The sequence below is a fragment of the Phoca vitulina genome, unplaced genomic scaffold (genome assembly GCF_004348235.1).
Source record: "Phoca vitulina isolate PV1807 unplaced genomic scaffold, GSC_HSeal_1.0 scaffold11, whole genome shotgun sequence".
Classification (NCBI taxonomy): domain Eukaryota; kingdom Metazoa; phylum Chordata; class Mammalia; order Carnivora; family Phocidae; genus Phoca; species Phoca vitulina.
In genome coordinates this window covers 19,435,627-19,452,474 of record NW_022589714.1, presented here as the reverse complement: position 1 = coordinate 19,452,474, position 16,848 = coordinate 19,435,627, and the positions used below count along the sequence as shown (strand labels likewise).

The 16,848-nt window shown below is 36.9% G+C and overlaps 1 protein-coding gene across 4 annotated transcripts in view; it reads left to right on the top strand.

The window, feature by feature from the left end:
• ADGRB3 (adhesion G protein-coupled receptor B3) overlaps nt 1-16,848 on the top strand; it is a 708,772-nt gene that overhangs the window by 662,420 nt on the left and 29,504 nt on the right. For all 4 annotated transcript variants that reach the window (XM_032409546.1, XM_032409548.1, XM_032409550.1 and 1 more), the window contains 3 exons: nt 4,031-4,126; nt 5,822-5,861; nt 10,364-11,007. In XM_032409546.1, the coding sequence (XP_032265437.1) occupies nt 4,031-4,126; nt 5,822-5,861; nt 10,364-11,007 (780 nt within the window). The remainder of the gene's footprint in view (nt 1-4,030; nt 4,127-5,821; nt 5,862-10,363; nt 11,008-16,848) is intronic.

The following is a 16,848-nucleotide window of genomic DNA, read 5'->3' as shown; positions in this document are numbered from 1 at the left end:
ACCATGGCTTGCTTTACCTAAAATTCTTCTGAGTATCTGGCCAAAAGGATAGGCAAATCCCACTTCAAGCTAACAATCTCAAATAATTATAAGAATGCAACTTAATTTCTTTGCTTGTCTTCAAATGATCCTCTGGAATAGAAAATCAAGAATAACTGCAGGTAGAACTGTCTTCTTAAAAGGTAAAGATTTGGGGTCTTAGCTGCTTGGTAGCTAAATACAGAGCCCATTTCCAGCAGTGCCGCTCTTGCCCGTGAGGTTTCTCTCCATTGCAGAGCTGCCAAACATTGCTCGGTGCTCTTCCCCAGCAATCTCTAAATCTGGCCCCAGCTTTCACAGTGACACTGCGAGCTGCCTTCAGAGTGAGGACCAGCCGAGAGGCTCTGGGCTTGCTGCTCCTGAGAGGAGCCAGATCCCTCTCCTGTGGGGGGAGACTGAAGTAAGACACACCCCTGCAAACTTGTTTGAATTCATTCCTCACCCAGGAAACCATCCACAATAAAAGGGTGTATGGCTTTGCAGGGGTTTTTAGAGCAGCCCCCAGCAGGAACTAGACAGGATAACTTTGGTGGTGCCCCTGATGGATACTTTAAGAAGACAGCCTTGGTAGGTTATTCTTTTTACCTCACCTTATTTTTGAAGATGTCTCTTGACATTCTTTTTTTCATTTCACAACAGGACATCAGATTTCCTTAAAGTGCCCTAAATATTCCAAGGCTGTTTACATACCTGTTCTTTGCTACTCCCCCAGTACTTTTTAACCCTCTGTCAATTAAGGTTAAAGACCCATTGGGAGAGTATTTTAAAAAGAGGACATTTTGGAGGCTAGATTTTAATTCTGCCGTAATATGTCAAACATTTAGTTATTCAAGACAAGTTTAAAAATTGTATTTACTGGTCTTGCGTAAGTTTTAAAAAATGATAATATTGCAAGAACTTGGAGTTATATAAAATTTTTTTTAATTAAATTGTTACCTAAAATGAGTGGCTTATTCCCCACAAGTAGTAAGTCAGGTGAAGGAGTTTAGATGATAAATATATGGATCTTCTAACAATTGTTTTTCTTCAATCTTAACCACAAGGCAAGAAATACCAAAACTATTATTGTCCTGCACTATAAATATGACAGTTGGCACAGAAGATTTTAATATCGGGATGGAATAGCCAAATATAGATCTGTCTTTGTTCTTTATGCTTTCTTCTTGTCTAGATTAAGGTCCTTGTAGACTTGCTTTCTAAAAAATTCCAGTTGTTCTCCATTAGTACAATCTCCATGAGTACAATTGATTCGCCAAAGATAAAAGTCTTTTTGTTTACTTGATAGAAAATTCAATTAATTATCAAAATGTTTCCAAATAGCTGCAGATATATTTTCCAGGTACTGTCTCTCCTGAAACCCTTTTTTCTGTGATGAGGAATATGCATTATGAAATCTAGCCTAATCATTCCTCCCTGACAGTGTCGGACAAATATTAAAGGCTAACTCATCTAGATTGCCTGAATGCATTTTTAAGGTTTTGTAAAAATCAAACAGAGCATTTGGAATCAAGCAGAATTTCTCCTGCAAACCTTTCTGAATTAGAAGTAACAGAAGCACTGAAAGTGTCAGAGAATCTAGCACTTAAATTATGGCATTTATATGACCATTAAAATGACTTTGAATTTACTGGAGAATTTTTATGCTTTTCTGTTTTATGTTTCTTCCGAATAGCATTGACTATTGACAAAGCTGATTGACAAAGCATTGACTGATTGACAAAGCTGACATCATTCTCCAGGGTAGAAATGCCCTTAATCCATTGTCATGTTTGAGAATTTGGTAATTTAAAGGATTGATTTTGTGTGTGTATGTTATAAGAAAAGAGTTAGATTTCTTTTATATCTCCTTCAAGCGATCAGATAGTGGATTTTGAAGAGCAACTTAGCAGAAGTTGCTTTTCCATATTTCATTTCCACATATCATTCATTCCATATTTCATTCATTCATATTTCATTCCATATTTCATTGTCAGACAAAAATATCTTTGACAGCTAGACTCTGAAGGTCTGAAAATAGAGTGGTTAGCGTGGACCAGTTAAATTAATGTTTGGTATTACCAAGTGCCACTTTCATGTGTTATATATGCTAGTATTTAGAAATAGATTTGAAAAAAAATTTCTTGTGACAAGCTCCTGGAAGGCAATATTTCTAACATATGATTTATCTACCTTTATAAATTGTACTACTTGAACAGTTGCTCTGGGGCACAAACAGAAAATTAGCACATATCTATTTTTCTGAGGTTGGTTCTTTGGATTTTTTTTTTCTTTTTCCTGAAAACAGATATTGCTTTTCCCCAGTGCAAGTTTCTGTGTAGGAAACAGTGATCATCTGGCAAACACTAGACTCATTACCAATTTTTGATTATTAATGTGTCACTCTATGACTTAAAGCTATTACTTCTTAACCTAAAAAGGAGGATCCTGAAAGCATTTGCATTTAAAGAATCTAACATTTCCCATGTCATGTCTCCTTCAAGGGAGAAGCTGGATGATTTAGTTCTAAATATTTATCCAGTTCTTCAGGAAAAGATGATGAGACTAGATTTCCCTTCACCTGTACTTGTACTGAGGTGTTTGAAGGAGGAAAGAAGAAATTACCTTGCTCATTGATAGCAGACAACTCCTCACTCTTTTTTTCCCAGTAAATCTCAGATTTAGATATATTAGAATTAGAGGATAGAGAAGAAGTCAAAGAGCACTGAGTCCATTCCCCACTCCCTAAATTCACAGCCATAGTGGCTGCATCACCAGGATTCTAACCTGAGGTGGAGAAAAGAAAGTAGACAAAGGTCTCCTTATTGTACTGGTCGGCCAGGACTCTGTGGCGGTAACTAAACCCTTTGTCACTTCCCAAATCTTGCAGTGATGACTTAGGACATGGGTGAGAGGACCAGAAAACAACAGGCTCAGTTTTCTTCCGGCCAATACGTATACTATACACATTTCACAGCAAAACAGTGACAGGATATTTCATGTGAGTGCTTTTCAGAAGTAAAGATCATTCATTACGTGTTTACTTTGGTCCTCTGTGTGACGGCGCTTTGGTAAAATAGGGGATATGCAACATCATCTCTGCTTTGTTTTTTAATCCAATAAAACAGATTATAATAAACTAGACGGAGAATATCAATCCTGTGAAGTCAAAAACAACAAAATACGAAAATGACCTTGCCATTGACTGGATAAGAAGCTACTTGTATTAATGTCTATCAATAGCTTGTTAGGAGCCTAATGAGCCACAGGAAGTGGGAAGGACATGTTAATGGGAAGGCATCATGTGATCAGAATAACTATCAATTGATTTATGTGTTTGTTATTCATCGATTCATGTTTACTCGTTTAATAAAGGATTTAATGTTCTTCAAATTTCCTTGTGATATGTGTTTCTTTACTCAGAATCCAATTGTGAATGTGTATTAAGGAAATTTGGCTTTGCAAAGTGATCTTTTTTTTCTTCTTCTTCTTTTAAGACAACCAGAAAGAGTTGTTTTGTTACCTTTTTGTTTCATTGTGTTTTGTTTTTACACCAAGGCACATGGTACTTGAACGGAGACAAGAAATAGTTGTCCCTAAATGATCCCAAATCAATTCCAGTCAAAAGATCATTGAGTAATCTCATTTTTGCAATGTTTAAAGCTATTATGAAGATTATGCCATATCAAATAGGAAATCCCTCTTGAAAGACATGCACATTGGTTATGACAGTGAAAAATAAATCTGCCCTCTGGCAAGAATTACTGGTTTTTCAGCCAGACGCAGCCCTGGTGAAAACTGAGGAGTTTCCAGCACTTCCCCCAATAGATTATGGCAAGTGATAGATGTCCTTGGCATAAAGTCCAGGGATACTGGTATATGTATTAAGAAGTAAGCAAAATGGGTATTAGATATAAAACAATGATAGTTATCATTTCTCAACTGATTGCCAATATAGAGAGTATCTGGTCATTACCAAGAGAGAAGAAAATTAATGGGTTTCTCCCCCCTACAGGTTCAGGATGCATTTAGATGCCGATTGAGAAACTGTCAGGATCCGATCAATGCTGATTCTTCAAGTTCTTTTCCTAATGGGCATGCTCAAATAATGGTGAGCTTTTATTTTCCTTCTGACTCTTGATTAAGTAATGATTTGTGATGGGAATAAACAAAATATTCTTACTACTAAAATAGTATCCAAGTCCCATTTTGAGTGACTTTGGCTTTAGTTCATTAACAGATTTAGAACTACCAGATAACCATCCTGTTTGAATTGTTTGGGAGTCCCAGATCTGTTATGGGCCCCCTGGTGTGTTGAGTGTGGGGTTTCTACGCAACACCAGAGTATTTTCATCCCTGCACAGAATGAGGGATAACAATTTGTCCACAGGAACCTGTTTGTTTACAGACCAGAACACTATGGACCTGTTCTTCTGGTCGTAAAGCATGGTTCTCAGCCTTATCTGTGCATTAGAATTCACACTCCAGACCAGTGAAATCAGAAAGTCTGGGGTGGGACCCCAGGTATTGGTGGTTCCAATATGCAGCCTAAGATTAGAACCACTGCCCTAAGGCAGAAGGGCATGGTCACAATTCCAATAAAAGCTCAGTCATTGTACATGAGCTCTGACTGGTGAGATTAAGGGGTCCTTTAGGCATAAGCACTTTGGTGTCTTTTAGAAATGAGATAAGATTTAAACTGATTCATTAAAAGCAGGACTTAAATAGAGATTTCTTTTACCATATACTCAATTTATTATGAATGTTTTTGGATTAGACAACATAAAATAGTCAAAATGGTACACTAATAACTAAGACTTAAGAAGGAATTATCAATTCTGTATTAAAACAAACAGATGAGGGGCGCCTGGGTGGCTCCGTCGGTAGGCGTCTGCCTTCGACTCAGGTCGTGGTCCCGGGGTCCTGGGATCGAGCCCCGCATTGGGCTCCCTGCTCCACGGGAAACCTGCTTCTCCCTCTCCCATTCCCCCTGCTTGTGTGCCCTCTCTCGCTGTGTGTCTGTCAGGTAAATAAATAAAATCTTTAAAAAAAATAAAAAAAAAAAAAAAACAGATGAATACTGAAATTTCTAATTTAAAACATTAGAATAAATTTTAAAAATTCTAAATAATATCATCCAGTATATGACTGGAAGAACTTGATTAAGATGGGCTAATTTAATTTTTCCACTTAAAAAAATTAACTGATCTGTTTAAAAGTATGGGGATGAAAGTGAACTCTGGTAGGTTGTAGACCAGATTAGTATTGTTTAATCTTCGATTATAATTCCTAGATCTAAAAGGCTTTTGTCAGTTTGAATGAAAATGGATCATTTGAAGAGCCTGGTCTGACTGTTAAGGGTTTGACAAAGCTGTATTATAAAATACTACATTATACTACATTATAAACAATATATTCAAAGTGAATAAAAATACAAATAACAGAGACATTTATTTAAGTATGTTCATAATAATAATGCACATTCTTTTTTAGTGTGGTTTAAGGAATTGCCTTGAAACTCTATTCTTTTATATATGGTGTCAGTCTCCTGACTGAAGATGACAGTGGGTATTGTATTGCTTTATTAAAATTATATGCCACTTTTCCACTTTTTAATTCAACATTTGGTCTCTAAGAAATAGGCTTAAAAATAATTTGATTACTCCTCAAGAAACTTCTTTTGCACAAAACAATAATCTAGTACTGCCTAGTCAGATATCTGTAAACTTTAGTTAATCTAGTTAGTAAAAGTCACTCGAGGTCTTCATTAAATGATGATTCTGTACCTTATTATTTGTTGTTACAGACAGACTTTGAAAAGGATGTAGACATTGCTTGTCGATCAGGTAAGAATATTTGGATTTTGAAAATATCATTAGGGAAGTGAAATCACTTTTATGATTTTGATTTTAATGAAAATGCCACAGCTTACACATCACATATTCATGTGGATGAATAAATAGAATATTTCAAAGGGAAGCACTGTAATAGCAAAATGTGGTGGAGGGGGAGGGCGGGGGGTGAAGGGAGAATGAGGATTGACAGAGAAACTAAGAATGGTTAATAAGAAGCACAGTGACAACAGAAAAGCATGGACTACGAGACCTAAGACTTCCATTCCACTGCTTCCTGGTCGTCAGGTCTAAGGCCAGTTTGGCCTCTTCGTGCCTCACTTCCATCATTTGTGGAATATGGGTTGTTGCAAGGATGAAACACAGTGTGTATCATAGTTGCTGCCGTTGCTACGTGCTTAGTGGGGCCCAGGAGAAACCGTTCGGCGCGCTCTGCATTAGAGAGCTAGGGTCCCACGGACGGTGTCCCCAGTGGGTATCCTCAGCCTGGGGCTGAACTCTCACCAGGAGTAGATGACTCAGGAGTTTCAAAGGAAACTACAGGTTTCATTTTTTGGATAATTCCAGTTGTTGCAAATGTTTCTTTATATTGGGGATATATAATACACCTTATTTTACCTTGTATTCATTGACTTTAGTGCTGCCTTCTAAAATAAGAGTGGCTGTCTACTTCATCTAAATATCCAGATGTTTGGAAGCAAATCCTATTTAGCCCAGTCCAAGCCCTTTTTCTCCAGGCTAAACAAACCATGGTTCCTCATTCATTCCTCATAACATCCTCCCCGGCAGGCACGGTGCCCACGTAGCCTCCAGTCTGTCAAGAGTTTTTAAATTATGGTGCCCAAACGTACACACTTATTCAGCATTTCTCACAGTCGGCACTTTACTTATATTAATGTTATCTACATTTGCATTTCATTTCATAGCAACTGGTACATTACTACTAACTGTCAACTTGTTGTCATCTAAAATCCCTAAGACCTCTTGTAGTAGTTGTCAGGACTTTACCAGTAGAGGATTAGGTAAAGGCTCTAGGTTTTTTCCTTGAAGAAAAATCTGGCCTTGCATTTATCTCTCTTTGTGATTTTGCTAGTTTCAGGTTAGCCTTCTATCCATTTGAAATTTTTTGGCCATTGAAAGATTGACGAGAATACCTTCTAAATATTTATTCAAACTGTCAATCAAGGAATTGGATGGGAAGAGAATGAGGATAGAACCCTGCTGTGTTCAGTAGGACACCTCCCACCCACCCCACATGGACTCCCTTTAAGTATATATACTTTTCAGAATCAACTCATGACCATTAAACATCTTTGCAGGTTGTGAGATTACAGAGTTGTCATAATCACAAGAATATGAGAGACTAAGTTCATATTCTCATTTCTGAATTCAGTGAAAATACTCAGAGCAGAGCAGTAGAATAACTATCATAACTTGGCAACCCACCCACAGTGGGCCTGGGGGTAGGGGATTAGGAATCACTCTTTCTTGTTTAATATCTAACAAAATAATTGCTAAGAAACAGCCTCAGTTGTGTTTGATTTCCAAAGTCTACCATTTCTGTTTTTGGACAACTGATAAAACATTTTCCCTTGCTCTATCTGCTTTCCATAATTTCTCAAAGATCACTAGCCATGGTGCCAGGTTCTACATCTGTGTTCCAAGATGGATGTGATCTGTCTGGGGTCCAGAAGCCTGAGTTTCTTTAAAATAACTAGGTATTCATTTAATTCCTATTTTCCTACATTTAGTTTAGTTTCCTTTCAGCCTTTTTTGGTGTACTCTTTACAGTTATCGTTGAAAGAGGAACAAAGTAGTTTTGTCCAGAGCAGCAGGGAACTTGTTCGAAGTGCAAACTTTCAGGCCCTACCCCAGATCTACTGTGGGGTGGGGTACAGTTACCAGTGTTCTCACAAGCCGTCTAGGTACTCTGATGCATGCTGATGTTGGAGAACCACCGTATTAGATTATCCTACCCAAGCCATGGTCTCATCCATCAGTATTCATCCTGCTCTCTTGTTAAATTACCCCTTTTCCCCAGACTTCGTTGCATTCTGGGATTTAGTATTCCTAATACAGGCCAGAACCGTTATTTTGTTGGAAAATATTTTTGTAATTTTTTTCATTTTTTGTCTGTGCCCTTTGTAACTGAGCTCGTCAGGAACTTGCCTTGAGTTTTTCCTAGAGGTATCTGTTCAGTTCAGTTTTAAAGTTTCAATTCATGGGCTCCGAGTAATCTTTCTCTAAGTTTTGTTGAAATTCACTTTCCCAAAGGGTGGAATATATATCCGATTATGCAAAATATTTAGGTGCTTTTTGTTTTGCTGTGTTGTGTTTGTGTTTTGCCTTTTACAACTTAATTTCTCGTAAAAGCCCCATCACTTCAACATCATGTTTGTGCTGTGTAGGTGGTATGCATGTGTTTACGTTTCCATTCAAAATTTGGATATCCATTTTAAGCAAGTCTAAGAGGCAAAAATATCTCTCATATGGAGGAGACACTACTTCATAAGAGGAACTGTCTTTCCCCAAATATTTAAGATACACAATTTTTCAGTAAAGACAGCTGTGTCATGTAAAAATATGGTAACTATAACTACAAATCATATTAACTGATACAAAACTAAATGTATCCTGCACAAGTACAGATTATGAAATCAATATTCAGTACCAAAATTTCCTTTATATTTTCTAATATATTCATAAAAGTATAAAATTATATATGTCCTTAATGTAATATGACCTGTTCCCATAACTTGCCTTTAAATTGTACGGCTATAAATTTTGGATTAGTTTTTGCATGCAGTTAAAGATTGAAACTGTTCTTCCCTGAATTTGGAGATTTTTTAAAGTATTTTATTTAAAATGTTATCAAGTCTATTAATTTAACATACTTTGCCCCTTAATGTCTTTACGTAAATTTTTCCTGGCAACCACAATTCATTACTGATCTGAGGTTGGGAAATAAGTTTTTAAAACTGAATTATCCCATTTTTTATATAATAAATACAAAAACTTACAACCAAATTGTGGATTAATAAAAAAAAATGTAGATATAGGTTTAACATGATTTTTAGTGTCTCAAATAAAGAGACCTAATACAGTAATTAAATACAGCATCCCTAAAGATAAAAGATGTTACATGAATGAGGCATATTTTTTTTTGAATGATGCATGTTTTGAAATAATTTTTAAGGCTTCTCTTCTTTGTAGTCAGGAAAGACATAATCTTCTGGTTTTTAACCTCTGCTTTAATGAATAATCATTATGATGCTCTTTGAAAATTGGTTAAAAATGGGTAAAGTTCAATATATCTGACACTTTCATGAGGAAACAATGAATCAAATATTTTATAGTCATCTCTGCCTAATGAAATTTTCGGCGACAATTGCTCTGCTTTGTGGGTAGAGCAGCAGCAAGTGGGCACGTTGAACCAACCTACACACAGTGCTCTTCTGTGTGTTTTCAATACCAAACTTACCAAGAATATTTTTTCAGAATTTCATTCTTTCCTACCTCAAAACTGACATCTTTTTACAACTAAGCATGCCTCAAGTCATTCTGCAACTATTACCCATAAGATACGACTTTCTTCTTACATAGAGACAGAAGAAAAATGCTAGACTACATTTTAATTAAAAATTCTGAATTCTTTTGTTGGTTTGTTTTTGTTTGGTTTATGTTTTCATTTTTTCCCCTCTCTTACTACAAGTCCTCATGCATTTTTAATTTTTCTAAGTCATTATTTTTCAGGCTTAAAATTAAACTGAGTTTTCAGAGGCTCATATGGTTTTTTCCTGCTTCAAGTCAGTGGCAACTTTAACACCCCCCCCCCCCCGCCCCACCTCAGGGGCATTCAAGCATATGGATTGATCTTGTAAAAAAATTCTTTTTTCCCCCACATGGAACTGAAGATGATAAATACTTTTGAACCCTATATGTACCTTGACCATATGGACTTCATAGATAAATGTTCATTAATTTTCAACATGCATAATTTTGAAGGAATTTCTAATGCAGTACGATGAAATTCTCCTTGATTACCTCTTTCAAGAAGTATTTTAATGAAGAGAACTTGTAGAATTCTTTAGGGGAAAAGCCTTTGAGAAAAAGTCAAATTCATGTGACTATATCCATGATTTCATAAAACTCTTTGCAACAGACTAAGGGAGAAACTTCTCTGGTATCTGTCTTTCCCCTGAAAAGCTATGCAGAGTTGTTTAAGAGTAAGGTATGGAGATTTTTGAAAGTTCATTAATCAACTTTCAGATGTGTTTTAGCTAGGGACTACCTGAGATCTATGAAAGCATATCAGAATCAATAAAGAGTGATTGAGTAATCTGGACCATCTACAAACAATAGATACATAATTTTTTAAATATTATTTTTTTAATTTGATTAAGGAAATTGTTTCATAGAGAGAGAGCAGAATGCAGTAATGAAAAAATAAAAATGCATTAACTTTCTTCTGTGAATTTTTATATCCTAATTTACAGTTCTTCATAAGGATATCGGTCCTTGCCGAGCAGCAACAATAACAGGAACGCTCTCTAGGATTTCTCTAAATGATGACGAAGAAGAAAAGGGAACAAACCCTGAAGGGCTAAGCTATTCCACACTCCCTGGAAACGTCATTTCCAAAGTCATTATCCAGCAACCTACGGGTATGCACATGCCCATGAGTATGAATGAGCTGGGCAATCAGTGTTTGAAAAAAGAGAACAGTGAATTGCGAAGAACTGTGTACTTATGTACAGATGACAATTTGAGAGGAGCTGATATGGACATGGTCCATCCTCAAGAAAGAATGATGGAAAGTGACTATATCGTGATGCCCAGAAGTTCTGTAAATACCCAGCCATCAATGAAAGAAGAAAGCAAAATGAATATTGGTATGGAAACCTTGCCACATGAAAGGTTATTGCACTACAAAGTGAATCCCGAATTCAACATGAATCCCCCTGTAATGGACCAGTTTAGTATGAACTTAGATCAACACCTTGCACCCCAGGAACATATGCAGAATTTGCCCTTTGAGCCTCGCACAGCTGTGAAGAATTTCATGGCCTCTGAGTTGGATGATAATGCAGGACTATCAAGGAGTGAAACTGGGTCAACGATATCAATGAGTTCATTAGAGGTAAGCAATAGAATAAACCTTCCCTTGATATTTGAGATATTTGATATTTGAGAAATTGATTCATACGACACTGGATTGAAGGAGAAGACTCACATTACCTTTTGCAGTTATGTATCATACACAAATTTTTGGCACGTTGGTATTAAGATTCTAGACATACTTTTTTTTTTTTCCAGTAGTACATCAGAATGCTCTTTCTCAAGACCATGTTTTGAAAAGGGAGTCCTCTATATTTAAAAGGATATCAATCGTAATTCTTTCATAATGGGAATCAAGTACAGCACTCATAAAGGAAAAAATAGAAGATCCTCTTGATGTTTCTCAGGTTACCAGAGATCCTTTTGGTGGTCAAAGTAGTTCCTGGATGGCATTACAAACTTCAACCAAAATCTGGATTTTCTGTGTGAGGGCATCCATTAAAAATACCAAAATTGGAATGTTTCTGTGGAGTCTTCCATTACACTGATTATAAACTCTATTTTTATGTTAGATCGATATCTTTCAGAGTAAGTGTTTTGCTGTCAGCTCTTGTAGAATGATGACCACTAAAATTTTTTGTCTTAAATTGTGAGCTCTCAGGAGGGATGCACATTAATCAGATTAAGAGTCAAGACTCCGAGGTCCGACCACATGGCTTTTCTATAAAAACAAATTCCCCTCAGCTTCTTTTCTACTCATAAAATGAAATACAGAGTAGTCAACCGTTATCAATATCATTCATATTATAATTAATCAAGTAAGACCTAAGGAATGTGTCTTTTTTTTTTATCAACATACATCATGTTACTGTTTTGTCTGTGACTTTTATATCTTGTACCTTGAAATTTTGCTATAAACCTACTGCTGATATATTATGTATGTTTAGTATACAGTGCAATACATGCACTCTTTTGCATGTATGGCCAGTTGTTTTAATATGATAGGTCATTTCATAAGACACTACTTAGAGAAAGACACTATAACTGGTTGCTTACCCTTTCCATCAGAAATACTGCTGATCATCTTATGTTCTTGTGTTCAAAAGTGCACAGAAGCAGTTGTCCCTCCCTTCTCCCCACAAAGCCATTCCTTCTACTAGGTTAACAGGAAAAGAGATCCTGTAAGGCCAGAGCAACTTGATGAGTGGTGTGATTTTGAGATTTTTTCCCAACTGGATCAGGGAGCTTCTAGATGGGAAAAGTGGTGATGTGGATGGGATCTAGAATAAATCCCTAGGTTCTAGATCAGTCTTAACAGAGTAGATTTTCTGAGAAGAATTATCCCTCAGAACCAAAAGCATAGGGGCAGTGAGGCCAAGTTACTTGTAGAGGCAGGAGCTCCCACTACCACTGGACAAATGTGTTCTGTCCTTCTGAATTAGCAGACGAGCTACTGTTTCTCTGTTTCTAACTTGTGTATCCCAGAGACTAGCAGGTCACCTATAGTATGACCACATAAGCACAAGCTACATAATATTTATGCAAAATCACAAAAGTTTCAAAAGGATTTTCAGTGAGTGTGCATTTAATAATATAACATCCTAAGTAATCATAATTCTGATGTACTACTTGAAAATCATAATGACCATATGAGTCCTCTCTATAGAACAGCTCTTTAAAATGTGCTAAAGGGGCTGGAATGGAATTGCATTAAAATATCTTGCTTTATTATAAAAATGCTTTACATCTAAAAGCCTAAAAACCTCTCGGGGGTTTGATATTATACAGGTTGTGTGTGCTTGAACAAGAGACTAAATTTCCAAGTGTTGCTCTGTTCAGTTTGTAATTTTTCCAAATCTCCATATCCTTATTATTAAGTATAAGCATCATATATAACTGTGATTCAGCCAAAAGATCTGCATTTAAATGACTTAGAGATCACAAGGCTTACATCTTGAAAAGGAAAGAAAATTCAGGATTCAGAATGAAAATTCAGTTCCTCGTTTTCATTCTTTAAAAGAATTTAATAGTAATTGCTTATGGTGACCATTTTAGGAGACAGCTGAAAGAGAATATATAGATGTGGGAATGAATAATAAAAATTAGCATTTATATAGCATCTTTCATTAGCAGATCCTCAAATCACCTTAAAAACATGAATTAATTAATCTTCACAACACCTCTGTGCAATGGATAAGTCGTTATAATCCTTGAAGTAAAGTCATTTATTCAAGGTTACAGAGCAAGTACATAGCACATCTAGGAAAAGAATCTTTCTGTCCTGATCAATTTTATGCTGTCTAAAAGAGACTGTAATGTGTCTGGACATTAGCAGGAGAACAATTTTAAAGTTCGTTTTAACCCTTGACAGACATACGGTCTTACCGTGAATAAAGACAGGACAAGGATAAAGTATAGGTATACACAGCTAACAGATTTTGGACATAGGTCTGTGACTAATGAAGATAAAGTCAGTGGTACGGCTTTCCTTATGAGCAGAGTGATGCATTGTCAAGTTGAGTTATCAGCTCTGCTAGACTGTATCTGCAGGGCCAACCAGTGAGGAAGATGATATCCTGACATTAGAGGAAAAAACCAAAAGATGACTGGAGTATCTACATAATGAGGGGATCAACGGTAGCCAGGAGGTGCCCGGAGTCTTTTAGAAGACAATGTAAAGACGCAAGTGGGTGAATATGTGGATGACGTGAGGCCCAAGCCACAGAACGGTTTGAGTTGTCTCCCCCTCTGAGCAAGAAGGAAGATCACAGCCACAGGAACACCCAGCCCTGCAGACTGCAGCAGCAGAGGACGGCCAGGTGCATCAGGATCCTTTCAAGAATAACGTTCTTGATGTTCATGTGAATTCAGGAAGTTTCCTCCAGAGGAGTGGGTATTCACAAATTGCCAAGTGAGGTTGGGGGGAGAAAGAGAAGAAGATAAAAGCTACCAGTTGTAGCACAGAATGTGGTTTGCATAAGGAAAAGAGAAGGCAAGGAGAAACAAGACTTAAGGGAAAGAAAACAAAAGCCAGCGTGGGTGAGTGTGTAGAATTATTTATTCAAATAAGCAGGAGGCAATAAAGAAGGAGGGAGGCTCCCCAGCCCTGAAATGCAGTGCCATTAGAAAAGGCTCTAGCCTTCAGAGGAGTTTGTTTAGCTACCCCCCAATTATTGAGTGTAAAAAAGTTTGATGAATGCATGAAGTTTCTTGGCATAAAAGCTTATCCAGATTTTCTCCCTGCCCAATATTACCTTCCTTTTTTTTTTTAATTGTTATCTTCCATCTTCCCAACTGTATCCATTCGCAGGATGGGCTTGATGAGCAATTCTGAAATTGTAGTTTCTGAAAGATTTAGTTTCCACAACTATGGGATAATTGGAATTTTAATATGATAGAAATCCTCACAATGGCTCCAGCCCTCAAGGTCGTCTAAATGCTTTAAGGTTAAGAAGAATAAAACTGTCAGGGGTGTCTGGGTGGCTCAGTCAGTTAATCATCTGACTCTTGATTTGGGCCCAGGTTATAAGATCGAGCACCACATTGGGCTCCGCGCTCAGCAGGGTGTCTGCTTGAGATTCTCTCTCCCTCTCCTTCTGTCCCCCACTAAAGTAAATAAATAAATGTTTTTAAAACAATTTAAAAAAAAAGAAAAACTGTTATCAGCACTTAAGTCATTCACCTTCAATTAATGAAAAAAAATGTGTTGATATTTGGTGTGTATAAAAAGCAAGTAACTACTAGGTGCTGTGGAGCAGGTGGGGAACATATTAAGGTATCATAGTCCTTAAGCCGTTTTGAGGACTATGAAACATAGTTTAAATTTTGGATTGTGGTCCTATTTATTTTTTTGAAAAATTCTAGCTATATCATTGTAAGATAGGTCAGTATTTGCTTTGAATCTTTGGAACACTGGTATTTATTCCACAGCTTGTAGCTTGTTAGATTTAAATAATAAACATTTCCTCACTCAAAAATCTTCCCAGTTTGTATGCATGCCCTGGGCCTGTTTGGTACATGGTCCATTCTGCACCCTTTTCCCTGTGTCACTGAAGGCTGATGCAGGTTCCTGTGCTTCTGACTGGGAGAGATTGGCCACTAGGAGGCACTGGGGAGAGATTGGAGGTGGGCAGAATCCCAGGATATTTCTCCCCTGTTCGTTCTCCTTTGGACACTATCTTGTGGTCTCTTTAGCTGCAGTTTCTTAACGCTTCTGGCTTTGGCCAGGTGTCTCAGCCCCTGGGCTTATGTCACAATGCCATCTCCCTTTGTCCAGCCTGGGGGATAGTCACTTCTGCTAATCTCTGGGTTACCTCGTGATCCTGTATGTGGCTTCTCAGCTCCACTATCACTAGAATTCTTATGAAACACTTTGCTCAGATGTAAATACATTAAGTGGTTCCTCTCCTTCTCCTGACAAATTGTGTTTTAATTTTTCTTATTCATGAAGAAACCCTTAATGGCTAATCAGATTAGATAGGTTACAAAATGATTTATCAGGAGCAGAAAGTTTTGCTACTCCAGCTTTTCTGACCATTTCGGTATAAACTTAACTATGTATCTGAAAACATTGTCAGATAAGTCTCCCTCAATTTAGAAACGGGTAGAAGGGGACACCATTCTAGGCTACATTTTTATACTCCAGTTTTCTGGTCATGAGTTATAGAGCTCTCACCATAATGGTTTTTAAAGGTAAAACAGGTTAGCTATCATGTCACATTGCAGTTGCCTCCCATAAAGCTCTTGTGAGGAGCAAATTAGATAATGTATGTGAAAACCCTTTGAAAATTGAAAGAAGCACTTCAGATGTAAGGTTGTGTTACTATTTCATTACCATTATATCTTGAATTTCTGTGAAGAAGCTTGAATGCTGTATTAAATCAATATTTCAGGCTTTAGACAAAATATTATGGCCTCACTTGGGCGCTGGGAGACGGTCACTAACAGAAACCATTACAGAACTGACCTTTGTCCAGAAGCCACTTTTTCTTTTTTACATTTTGTTCTCACATAGCTGTGATGAAAGGAAGGCTTGCCCTTCTTTAGTGCTTTGTTTTTGCTCCTAGATTAGGGAGTTTTGTCTTTTATGCAGGCATGCAAACAAAATTAGCTGAAATAAAAGTCATTTTTCAAAATTAATTATCCTCAGGTTTTATTTTCACAGATATTTTGAATGGATTTGGTATCAAAGCTTTCTCCTTGAGTATGGTCATTGCTCACTCCATAATAAAACTTTTAATGGCAGTCATATTGCCATTTATTAGTCACTGTAATTTATCCCTTGCAGTGAATTTTCTAGTGTCTGGTCCAGTTTAATTTGAAGTGACACAAATAATGAATTATTCCCTCTGAGAAACTATTCATTGTTCTAGAGGATTTAGATATGGAAAGATGCCTCGATGCATATACTTCCTAAGTATTCCTCTGTGTAGCCTCATACTCTTGTACATTTTCTTACTCTTAAATCATCCTGAATTGTTTTTCCTTCCATTAGTGATAAGCCTGCATTCCCCTCAATTGTCTTGATCCTTTTCACTGTCAACTAATCCATTCATAATGTTTTCTTTGTGTATTTAGTCTGCCTGCTTATCCATATTCTCCCAAAGAATAAGAAAAACAACAACAAAACAAAAACAAGAAACAAGTCACGTTATTTTGGACTTGTTTAGCTGCCATAGTGTACCTCCTTATTCATCAATAATTTTGTGAATTATTGTGCCAGGCCATTTGGTAGATGCTAGGGATATAAAAGTGATCAAGACAGATGTGGATCCTATCCCTGTGGTGAATAAACCCTATGGAAGAGAGAAATAACTGGTAACAAATGAATAATTAAAAGAGTGTACTAAGCTGGGTAAGGACCATGGAATGTGAGGGAGAGACTTGATAAGGTGATCTAAGCCTCCTAAAGTGCTATATGGGG